The sequence below is a fragment of the Anastrepha ludens genome, chromosome 3 (genome assembly GCF_028408465.1).
Source record: "Anastrepha ludens isolate Willacy chromosome 3, idAnaLude1.1, whole genome shotgun sequence".
NCBI classification, from domain to species: Eukaryota; Metazoa; Arthropoda; class Insecta; order Diptera; family Tephritidae; genus Anastrepha; species Anastrepha ludens.
The window spans coordinates 117,940,179-117,952,227 of record NC_071499.1 but is presented as its reverse complement, the minus strand read 5'-3'; the positions used below and the strand labels follow the sequence as shown (position 1 = coordinate 117,952,227).

General features: G+C 36.7%; 4 protein-coding genes across 7 annotated transcripts; 2 read left to right on the top strand and 2 right to left on the bottom strand.

The window, feature by feature from the left end:
- The first annotated feature begins 1,927 nt into the window (after positions 1 to 1,927).
- On the top strand, positions 1,928 to 4,429 carry LOC128858883 (histone deacetylase 8-like). The gene is made up of 4 exons (XM_054095437.1): positions 1,928 to 2,143; positions 2,198 to 2,937; positions 2,991 to 3,370; positions 4,276 to 4,429. Exons 1-4 carry the CDS (start codon positions 2,063 to 2,065, stop codon positions 4,308 to 4,310), a joined length of 1,236 nt encoding a protein of 411 aa, XP_053951412.1. The 5' UTR covers positions 1,928 to 2,062; the 3' UTR covers positions 4,311 to 4,429.
- A 63-nt stretch (positions 4,430 to 4,492) lies between these two features.
- LOC128858884 (host cell factor-like) lies at positions 4,493 to 7,401 on the bottom strand. Of its 4 annotated transcripts, none has more exons than XM_054095438.1 (2): positions 7,072 to 7,401; positions 4,493 to 5,702 (listed from the first exon to the last, which is right to left on the bottom strand). In XM_054095438.1, the coding sequence occupies exons 1-2, from the start codon at positions 7,084 to 7,086 to the stop codon at positions 4,569 to 4,571; spliced, it is 1,149 nt and encodes a 382-aa protein (XP_053951413.1). In that variant the 5' UTR covers positions 7,087 to 7,401; the 3' UTR covers positions 4,493 to 4,568. The 4 variants fall into 4 exon arrangements, with proteins under 4 accessions (XP_053951413.1, XP_053951414.1, XP_053951415.1 ...); XM_054095439.1 differs by lacking the exon at positions 7,072 to 7,401 and adding an exon at positions 5,758 to 5,968; XM_054095440.1 differs by lacking the exon at positions 7,072 to 7,401 and adding an exon at positions 5,801 to 5,968.
- An 875-nt stretch (positions 7,402 to 8,276) lies between these two features.
- Positions 8,277 to 10,696, top strand: LOC128858882 (pH-sensitive chloride channel 2). The gene is made up of 3 exons (XM_054095436.1): positions 8,277 to 9,064; positions 9,147 to 9,653; positions 9,718 to 10,696. Exons 1-3 carry the CDS (start codon positions 8,641 to 8,643, stop codon positions 10,281 to 10,283), a joined length of 1,497 nt encoding a protein of 498 aa, XP_053951411.1. The 5' UTR covers positions 8,277 to 8,640; the 3' UTR covers positions 10,284 to 10,696.
- Positions 10,405 to 11,831, bottom strand: LOC128858885 (protein canopy 4). The gene is made up of 2 exons (XM_054095442.1): positions 11,527 to 11,831; positions 10,405 to 11,457 (listed from the first exon to the last, which is right to left on the bottom strand). Exons 1-2 carry the CDS (start codon positions 11,697 to 11,699, stop codon positions 10,911 to 10,913), a joined length of 720 nt encoding a protein of 239 aa, XP_053951417.1. The 5' UTR covers positions 11,700 to 11,831; the 3' UTR covers positions 10,405 to 10,910.
- Between the last annotated feature and the right edge of the window lie 218 nt (positions 11,832 to 12,049).

The window sequence follows — 12,049 nt, the reverse complement described above, 5'->3', positions numbered from 1 at the left end:
GATGCTTTCATTTCATGGTGTAAACTAAGTACTATGATACTTTGCCGTAAGATGCATACGAAATTTCACGCATATTTCACGGCAATGCATTTTGTATGGATTTTAACAGCCATTTCACGTGAAACGCGAACTTAGGGCTATGCTTTGTGTGGAAATCAACAATTCGTGTTTGAGGAACCAACGATTCTGTGTAGAAATTCGCTCTTAAGTTTGCAAAAGGACATATATGTAATAATAACAACAACAAATATCGGTAGTCAAGGTATTTCTTTAGCGGTGCATAGACGTTGAATAAATTCTTTCAAAAATACATAAAATACGAGTATACACATAAATATATACATAGAAACAAAATATCAAAGAAAAACTAAAAGATTGTAAAGAAAAACGAAAAGATTGTAAATACCTTTAGAACGTCATTTCTTCGCTGTCAGTCTGTACTTATGTAATTAGTATAAAAACATATTGCATATAATTAAAAATGGTGTCCTCGGTGGTTCCGCAAAAATAAATTTAGCAAAATACAATTGCCCATTTTTGTACGGTTCTTGAAAAGTCAAACGAACATATTTTGTAGTAAAACTATAATTCTTTCAGACAGAAACAAAATTAAATAAACTACTAAACTACTTTCGCATACTCATAGATTCTAAATCTTTTTGTACATGTCAGCATAAGTAAATAACTAACTGTAATTTTAGTTGTAAGCAAAATACAAGTACATTCTTAGATATAAAAATCAACATTTAAAATGTTAGTGAATTAACGAACGTTAGTAAATTCATATGTACGAGTATTAGTTGCATTGAAGTAATTTTTAAATTGTGGTACTTAGTAATGTTAAGTGTAACTTGGGTATGTAGTTTAACGTAAAATTGTAAATTTATAATACAAAAGCACTAATTATAGAAAAATAAATTTATTAATTGTTATATGATTTGATATTTGATTTGAATTTAGCGCCGGCGCAAAAAGTAAGTATTAACTTGGGGAATAAGTTCGTATCGTTTTAACGAAGACTTTTATTTAAACAAAAAACAGGAATTATATCAATAAGTTAATCGATTATACACTCGCCGTTACTATTTACAACCTCTTCCTAACTCTCGACCAATTTGTTAATGCCGTTCCGCCAAAAATCGCCTAGTCTGGTGTCAAGGAAGTTGTTGAACCAGTTTTTAAGGACCTCTTTGTTAGCATATGGTTTGACAGGGAGCGAAAAAGATGGTAATCGGTCGGTGCAAGGGCAAGAGAATACGACGGGTGCTGAAGGACTACCCATTCGAGCTCTTGGAGTGCGGCTTTGACGACTTGTGCAACATGGGGACTGGTGTTGTCGTGAGGGAGTATGGTTTAGTATTTTCTTTTAGTAAATAATCTAAGGTTTTCTGAACGAGAAGTATATTTATAAACAATTTAAGGCCGAAATTTTGGTCAAATATCGATTTATTTTTTTTTTTTTTTGAGAAACCGGCTTTTAGTTAAAAAAATTTATTTTGCTTATTCGTTCGATTAATTACTAGGTTTAACATTACTTTAACGAAATCTGTTTGGTTTTTTGAGAGGAGCTGCCAGAGATCAGCTGTAGCTCCTTTCCAAATAAACATTTTTACTAATACTAAGCCTTAAAATACAGTTAAAAGATAACATAATGTGTGTACAAATTTGTAGATCAATAAATTTAAAAGTTTTCTCAGAAAAAGTTCTGGAAAATTCGCTTTTTTTCGGCCTTCTGTATATAAGCCCTTAAATTACTTGTGCTGGTAAGGCAGTGTGGCCTAATGAGCTATAGCCATAATCGTGGCGAATTTTACTAAATAACTTTGTTGTTGCTTTCGCATGCAAAATTTTACATAATGCAACACTGACTAGTGACGTGCCGGGTCGGCTATTTTTGGTACTCGTGTATTTTAATACTCATTAAAAAACGAATAGGCTCAGAGCCTCGGATCGAGTATTCGAATTCGGTACCTGTTAGAACTGGCAGTACTTAAGAACGATTGTTCGTGTATATTCGCGCCTATTTCAAATATATAAGATTTTTTTGTGTCTAAAACAAGAAATGCGGCAGAGACAAGTTATATATGTGCACAACGAGAATTTAACACAGCAAGCTGATAAGAATCCTGCCGTTCGAGGTAGAGTAAGTACCCCGATAGGGTTAACACACTACGCTAACAATGCACCTTCTTCATAGGCTTCACTAACACACCGCCTGATCGCCTCTTATGGCTTGCTCAAGCATATGCAACGGCTGGAACCAAAGGTTTGTAAACTCGCAGATCTACGAATGTTCCACAATCATGACTACGTACAGCAACTATTAGAAAAGGCGACGCCTAGCTATGAAAAGGCGCGTACAGCACCCATGCCTCAGGCGACATTAAACGCTAGCGCTGTAGAGGAAGATCGGTTAAGCGACGATGATGATGACTACAGCTTGGATACTACACACACACATCTGGAGTACGGTTTAGGCTTTGATTGCCCCAGCTGGAGAGGAATGTGGGAATATGCTTGCACAATTGCCGGCGCCACCATGAGCGCATGTGCAGCATTATGCAAATATGGTGCTCAGAAAAACGGTGCACAAACTGTGATAATTAATTGGACAGGCGGTTGGCATCATGCTCAACGCGATCGCGCTGCTGGTTATTGCTACGTCAATGACATAGTGTTAGGCATACTCGTGCTGCGGAAACATTTCAAGCGTGTGCTTTATGTCGATTTGGATGTACATCACGGCGATGGTGTGCAGGAAGCGTTCGAGGTGACGCAACGCGTTTTCACGTTTTCCATGCATCGCTACGAATGCGGTTTCTATCCAGGTACTGGTGGCTGTGATGATTGTGGATTTGCCGGCGGCAAAGGATACACTGCGAATTTTCCCTATCGTGATGGAATTGCTGGCGGAAATTTCTGCAAATATTTTAAGCGGTGAGTTCAAGCACTTGAAAATTACAATTTTTACTTTTGTAGTTTCTTTGCAGCGTTTTTAGCAAAATTCTTGCGTACTTTTCGCCAGAGGCTTGCGTAGTACAATGTGGTGCTGATGTTATTGTGGGTGATCCGCTTGGTGGTACCAATGTAACTCCGACAGATATAATTGCCTGCGTCCAATTTGTATTGCAGCAGAAGCTGCCAACTGTACTGTTGGGTGGCGGTGGCTATAATTTTGGAAATGCCAGTCGATTTTGGACGCAGCTCACCGCAAGTTGTTGCGCCATACAACTGCCAGAGGACATACCTGATGACAACAGAGATTTTCTCCAATATGGCCCGGATTATAGTGTGCAAATCAAGGCATCCAGTGTAATGAAGGACCATAATAATGCGGAGTGTTTGGAAAAGAGCGCACAAGCAATTGAAGGTGTGTTGCATTTTTTTTTATTTTACTTTATTTTATTTGATTTTTTTTGTTAATTATTATTTTTATTATTATTTTATATTTTTTATATATACAATTATTTTTTTATAATTATACAACAAATTTTTTTATATATTTTTTTTATATTATTATTTTTTTATTACATTTTTTATTATTCTTTTATTATATTTTTATTTTTTTTTGTAATAATTGTTTTTTAATTATTACTTTTTATTATTTTTGTATTGTTATCTTTTTATTATTATTTTTAGTATTTTTTTATTATTTTTTGCTGTATTATTATTTTTTATTTTTTGCATTACTTTTTTTATTTATTTATTTTTTTATTTTTATTTATTTTATTATATTAATTTTTTATTTTATACAATTTTTTTTTAATTTTTTATTTTATACAATTTTTTTTTAACAATTTTTTTATTTTATTTTTATTATTTCTTCTTTCTATTATTATTTTTTTTTTTGTAAGCATTTTTTTTTAAGCATGCCTTTTTCACCATTTTTCGAAGTTTTCAAGTTGTATATCAACTGCCACATGTCACATTCATTAAAGGTGGTGGCACTATACCAACAAAAATGTTTTGTACATTTCGTTGTCAAAGCAAAGTATTGAGAAACTAGAAAACAAATAATGAATTTGCCTTATTTCATTCTGAGCTGACAGCCACAGGGACACGGCGAAAGAAATAAACATCAGCTGATTTACCGATACCACCTTTAATAGTTTCGCCTTGAACTGTCAATCGTATCTGAACCTAAACAGAAACTAGATTTATTTGTAACGGATTTAAGTCGCAATTTCATAAATTTATTGCCCAAATATGTTTATTTGTTTATGGAATTTTACATATTCATTCACAAAGTCTTGTTTGTTGTTTATACATTTGCAGAAAATTTTCGGAAATATGGCGTAACCGCTGTGTGAAACGAGGTGTCGCCGTGTCTCAACAATTTGCGAAATTTTAATCTACTGATTGTGGCTGTGTATCTTTATTTATTCCATATATACATATATAAGCAATAAAAATTTACCTTTTAAATGGAAATTAATAGTATGGCTTAAAACTAATTATTTTATATACGCATGGTCCGTTGTAATTTGGAAAAATGCAGATTTTGCGTTTTCATGGTATACTCCACGCTCGAATTTTCATCACTTCTCGCTTCCCCGCTGTCGATCAAGTTATGGCAATACTGCGCGCCCGCCACCGCCAACTCCACCGCTGCTCTTAAAACGTTTGTTAGGCGACGCACTTCCCAATTCCGGCTTAATGCGTGTTGGAGATTGTATGCTACCAGCTCCACCAGCCAAACCGCTTCCCGGGGATGCACCGCTCTGTACCGGATCCTGCAGCCACCTAACCTGAGTAGCCGGTCCATAACCTTTATCATTGCGCGCAGCAATGCGAAAAATTATAGCCGGCTTATTTGAACAATCAACGTGCGCCGTAGCCAATGATGAATGCGCTACTGTACATTGATTAGCTGCGCCCACATATACGCGTACAAATGCAAGTTGTGCCGGTAGACGCGCGCCTGCGCCTATTGGTTTGCCATCTTTGTCTTTGCCCGGTTTAACTGCCAAATATACGGAATATTCGATAATTTCATTCGAATTCACACAGCTCGGTGGTGGTTCCCACGTAAGGTGAGCACCTTCGGATGATTTTGATATTTTAATAGCAGATGGTGCACCCGGGAAACCGGGCAAACAGGTTTTAAAACTCGATATCTCACTCCAATCGCTGGCACCACACGTGTTGATAGCACGCAAACGAAAACGATAAGCAGTACCTGGCTCCAGATTAACGCGTTGAATTGTTGAAAGATCTGGTAAGTCTCTGGATGTCAATTTCAACCCAGACGATGACCAAATACTGTTGTCTATGTACGAAGAAACTGTTGCATTGAGTCCAGTATAAATGCCCACCGTATGCCATTTGGCATCTTCTTCGTCAATGGGAGGTCCTCCCGTAGTAGTTGCTGTGACGTTACTTTCTCCTGGGAGTCCGCTCCCAGTTGATGGGGGCGGCGGTGGCATGTCTGTAGTCGAGGAGACACCATTATGCTGATCGCTTGATTGGCTGTTATCGTTTGCATTAGCACTGTCGTTCTTCTCGTCAGTTGATGAGGTGCGTAATTCATCGGTAGCAGCACTTTCGTTATTCCCATCATTATTTCCGTTGACTCCTGTATTTGAAACGCCACCCGCAGGCGCTGAAGACTCACTAGGCTCATCTGTTTCCATAAGAGTCGACGTATCTGTTGGAGTTTCAGACTCATTAGCGGATATTGATGTTTCCATTGGTTCCATTATCTGCAATTTAATACAAGTAAATTTGATGATATTGTGATTTCAACCACTTCCGTACTTGCGTCTCAAGGTTTTATATATTAAATCGAAGATCGCAATACCAAAGTATAACCCTTGTTCAAACTCTATAATCAATGAAAAATATTAATTGTTCAAACTAGCACAAATAAACATTTTCACTCATATTAAAAAATCGAAATTTCAGCAAACTTTACACAAATGGGATTTTGTTAGTAGACGCAATCAGCTGTGGCGTGGTGTTGACGGTTGCCAAGTGTGAATAAAGGATTGCCACAAGGAAATGAAAAGTGTGAATAATCCTATGTCTACACAAACACTTTTAAACCAATTGGACAGATAACATCTCATATAGGAAAGAGGAAACTATTGTTTTCATTACAAAAATAAAGTGTGTTTTGCTCCAATGATTAAAAAAAACCATTTGAATGATGGATTTTTTAAAATGAGGTCTAAATGGTCCTAATGTATTTCTCAAATATAAGGTGTGAAGCCAGAGAAGAGGCACTTACTACTGTGTATTTTAAACGATAGTTTTTTAAAACGATAAAGAGTTAATTTTGAAAATATTATAATTCCCATGACTCGTTAAGTGAAAGTTAGAGTATGCGTGCTGTGTAAGGGGCTTTCGGACAGGGGTCGTATCGTCATCGGCAATACGATGAAAACGAATTTATTTTATTGTATTATCTTTTCCATTGGAGGCAAAATGAAAGAAACAGGAGGCACCGAAAGAAACAGGATGATTACAAATTTGAGACATTTCACAAGAAGTCTAAAATTGTTTTTAAGGAGCTTGTAAAAATTGTAGCCGGCTTCACTCTTTAGCCTAGCCTAAACTTCAACAAAAGTTATCCCTTATCTCTTCAGCTACTCTATTATAGAATACTGCGTAATTTTTTTTCGCATTACTATCTGTCGATAATTATGAACAAAACTTTTGTAAACTATATAATTTTTTAGGAAAGTTCATAGACCAATTTTTAATTGCAGACAAAAACCTTTTAAATAAGATTATTCCGTTGTTAAAAAAAAAACATGCCTCAGGTGCATTTTCTCGCATACGCTACGATGACGATACGGCCCGTGTGCCAAGGCCCTAAGGTTATATTGTATATATTAGGACTATTCAGATCGAATACCTTAATTTCCCGAAAGCCGAAATTATTATATTACTGTTTAATTTAAAAATTCATATATTCATTAATTGATTTGCAAACAAGTAACTTTGCACACAACCGATTTTTTATTTTCTTGACAAATGTCACTTTTTCTGTCGAATTCGCAAAAAACTGTGCTTAAAAACTATCGTAATTTCTAGATGTGGCAACTCGTATCTTCTAGCAACTTCTACCTTGTAATCTGTCATTCTTGATTTTGCTTCAGTAGGCCTCTTCTATTCGCCATTTCTCCGCTCGCTATCCTATGCTCGATTAATTTGACGAAAAATTTGCATGCGAAAGCAACAACAAAGTTATCGAGTAAGATTCGCTGCTAGCAAGTATGCAAGGTGGATTTATTACGTATTAATAATTAAAATACTGCAAACTAAAATGATTTCTTTCATATCCACAAGATCTTACAATTCACACGTAATAAATCCACCTTGCACATAAGCTACATACGACATCTTCAATGAACTGTGGGAAATGTGGCGACTTTTTATTTTGTGACTATTTCCAGCGTACGTTTAACAAGCAAATCACATTGCAAATGAACAGCTGATTTTGACGTGATGCTTGGACCAAACGCAACAACGCATATGTGGTTGCTGTCACCTATAATAAATTCGCCTTGCAAGTATGGCTATAGCTCATTAGACGCACTGCCTTACCAGCCATGTAATTTAAGGCAGCTCTCTTCCCACATTGCCGACATATGTTTATTTGTTGCAGTTGCTTCATTTCTTGGCGAAATGAAGAGGCCTAGTATTTTATTCGCTCGGCATTGCCAGCATTTTCGCGAACATTCGCGATTAGTCACAATATGTTATCTTCCTCATTTTTTCCTCTACCTATGAAAGAACACTATTAGGAACTACTACCGCTACTACTTACTTAAGCCATTTATTAATAAATCTTGGGCATTTTGGAGACATTTTCACTTGCATTCGGAATTTGAATATCACAATGAAAAGTAAATAATACATTCGCAGGATTCACAGCAAATATAAAATTAAATAAAATAGCTAAATTGATACAAATAAAAAAGATCTGGCCACGCCAGTAAAATATTACGATGATTTTACAAAAACTGACGTGAACATTTTATTAGGAACTACGAGCCAAGGTGGATTTAATAAGGTGACAGCATTCACCCAGCTGAATTTTTCGCCGTAGGTATGGCTTACGTCAAAATGATATGCTTTGTTCGTATGTATTGGTATGTTTACATTTGCTTGCTGATTTTGACATGATGCTTGCACCAAACGCAACAACAAATACATGTAGGGTTTTACTTATATGTGTTTGCTGTCACCTGTAATAAATTCGCCTTGCTACGAGCACAGGAGTGATTCGTTGGTAAGAGTGTGTGGAAACACTTTGTGTAGAATTGGTAGCACTTACCAATATTACAGTTTGAAGATCACTGTTCACAAGTTTTACTTTATATACTAAAAGAAAGTTACGAAAAACTTGTTAAATTTGAAAATTCAGCAATTCATTCAATTTTATGCATCTAATAACTTACGTATTACCTCTTTATTTTTTATGGCAACCATTGTACATTTTCGTTTTTATAATTGTATTGAATTACAGTACTTTTTACAACAATAATTCAGCAGAATTGCCGTTATTTGCATATCCACATGTATACACGTATTATCGGCATTGACTCGTCGGTGAAAGAACATTGCTAATTAAATAGTATTAAGTTGTTTTTGAGATTTGATAGCAGCAACATTTAAACGCAACATCGCACAATGGGCACCCGCATGGTTCTGCAAATAGTTGTCTTTCTTGTGCTTATTACTTTAACTTACACCATCCCTGCTGATAAGGACTGTCCACCCTTAAATGATGCTGATAATCTCTCACAGACACAGTTAATTCAGCGTCTCACTCACGGATGTCGTTATGATCGCCTGGAGCGACCAGATAGTGGTGCCCCCCTACCAATAGATGTGTATGTGCGCGCGTACATATATTTTATGCAAAACTTGGAGGCTCATGATTTGCAATTTAAAATACATGTTCTGCTGCAGTTGCGCTTTCTCGATCCACGCCTAACTTTTCGTAAAGTGGCACCAAAAAGAAGACAGCCGATTTTGGGCGAGAAACAGTTACGTGATACGCTTTGGATGCCGCATATTTTTCTGGCAAATGAGAGGGATTCGAGCCTACTGGGTAATATAATTGATTTAACAGATTTTTTAGTGCATATTGCTAGAGACGTGTTTGAATATATTTTTCCAATACACCGCCGTAGGCACCAACGAAAAGGACATACTAACTTCAATTTCACCTGATGGCACGGTAATTATCTCGTCCCGTATTAAAGCTACCCTGTACTGCTGGATGAATCTGCAGAAATTTCCTTTTGATGAACAGCAATGCAGTACCATATTAGAGAGTTGGATGTACAATACCTCCGAGCTTGTGCTGCATTGGGAACAAAAGCGGCCGATAACTATTGATCCAGCATTGCATCTTACTGAATACATTTTAAACGGTGTCTGGTCCAATGAAACTGTTGTCAATGCAGACTTGAATGATTTGAGGCATGGTGCCTTTGCTGGGAATTACAGCTCACTGAGTTTTTCGGTGCATTTAATGCGTGAAGTAGGTTTCTACGTCATGGACTATTTCCTGCCCTCAATATTGATTGTGGCCATATCGTGGGTATCATTCTGGTTACAAGCTGATCAAGCGGCGCCACGCATCATGCTTGGCACTAGCACAATGCTAACATTTATAACACTTGCTTCAGCTCAAGGTGTTTATATGATACGACGATATAGTAATTTTGCTCTATGTATTTCAATTTTTTCTCTTCATAGGTAAAACTTTACCAAAAGTTAGTTATATAAAAGTCTCCGAAGTGTGGTTTCTTGGTTGCACACTTTTTATTTTCGGTAGTCTAATCGAATTTGCTTTCGTTAATACCATTTGGCGTCGCAAACGCAATGTGGATGTAAAGAAATTGAATAGCAAACATATACTGAAGTCAACGTTGTCGCCACGTCCTTCACGGCGTGCCTCGGTGCGTTCACGTTCCTTTTGTGCGCCAACTGCTACTGGTCAAGGATCCAATGAAGCGTTGTCATTTAATAATTACCTAACCGTACACAATATACCTATTCATACCATACACGAAAATGAAGCACTGGATACCTCGTCGAAAGATACTAGTTTTACCGGCACAACCGCAAATACGGGCGATTCGAGTTGTAGCAAGCGCGATTTGATAAATATGGAAATGGGCGAAGAGCAACAAAATAACGGTTGGACCACGCTTACACCACAAGAAATATCCATGTGGATCGATCGAAAGGCGCGTTGTGCATTTCCATTAGCTTTTCTTATCTTCAACGTATTCTTTTGGACGTTTGTCTATGTGGTTTAGTGTAATAGAAAGTGAGAGCACACCAACGTGGTCATTCATAAATGCTTAGCAATGCGGTTATGCGAATCATTTTTTAAAACTAATAATAAGTGGCTAATATTTATTTTATAATAAGCGAACCTTGGTGAAAAATTATATTAACTTTATTGCAAATTCAAATAATGTGATATTTTAAAGCTCGTTGATACAAAATGTGATTTATTAATTCTATGTAAAAATGTGGAATTTATGTTCCTCAAAATTAAAGCCGAAAATGTAGTATATGGCAGCCTGGCCTGAAAAATTGCATGACTTATATGTAAAACCGGCCAAAGCTCACGCAGCCTTTGTTTTAGAAACTCGTTGCGGAGCCCCAATAAGCTTAATCGATTGCTGTCACAAAATAAAACATAATTTTACCTTTATCTACTTAATTTAACATGCACATATTTATTATGCTTTAGGAATCTTAAGTTTTACTAAAAAATAAATGCTATGAGAGGAAAAGTACTCAATGCATTGTTGGCGAATTATGTTCGTGGAAGTGTTGATGTAGCCAACAACTACATGCTTAGCTTTTAAGACTAATTTCAGTAAGTAAAATAAAATTAATAGGAAGTGTAAACTAAATTTCTAAATTGTATTCCCTCAAAGCTCTTCTTTGTTCGCATCGATTTTACTTGTATCACCTTTTATGTTCGTTGACTGCTTCTTAGACTTCTTTTGGTTATTTTTGTTCGTATTTTCTTTATCATCAATTTGTTTGCCACTTTCAACAGTCGGCAATGTTTCTGTCAAACATTTTCGATTATCTTGGGCCAGCACCGCATCCTCGCAAAGATGTACAATTAACGGCTTTTCATCTTGATGCTTAAAATACCAATCGGAAATAACATCCTCATAGTTTTCAGCCATTTCTTCGCACTGCGCCTTCATTTGCGTCACTTCTACCGGTGGCTTGTCCCACAACTCGTAGGGTATACCTAAATCCACTTTAACTCCCTTGTCGACGAGTCCATGCAGAGTTTGAAACGTTTGCGACATACCTTTGGCAAAGCGTGTGCTATCGGTGCGTTCCTTATGTAAATTATACTCCAAAACACGTTCGCAAACATTCTCCAGTGATTCGAGTAAACGCAGTTCACTGCGCCGATATGCGGTGCGTTTCTTCGGCTTCACATCGTCGAGTGAGTAACTGGTAGAAAATCATGCATAAAATATGTTCAAATTTACTTTAGCTCTATATTTCTTTGCAGCAGCTCACCCCATTTCGATAACATCGTGTGATTTGCCAGTTTCCTTGAGGCGTTCCTGCAATTCTGTGGCAAGAATTTTGCAGGCTTCGCAACGATTGGCATAGCGCACACCCTCTTCCTCTTCCGGCCCAGCGTACGCTAAACACACCAACAACGGCACTATTAAGATTAGAGGCCTCATCAGCTTTGCGACGTCTTCAATTAATCAACTGATTACAAATTAATTGGTTACAGCTGGAACTAATAGATACAAAGCGATTCTGATAATACAAAAGCGTTCTGAGAATGATGGCAAAAACAAAAACTGACGTGTTGTTTACCGGGTGAATGGACGTTGCCATACGGAAAGAATGTGGTTTGCCTGCTAAGTTAATTTTGAGTGGTTTGAAACTTCGGTGAGAGGTGCACTGCAAAGAATGTTAATGGAGAGACGTCTCACAGGCTACGAATAGTGTGAATAAAATACATACCTACAAAAAATAGGCAAGAACAAACTTTCATTTTTCAAGGAATATAGCAATAAAAATATAT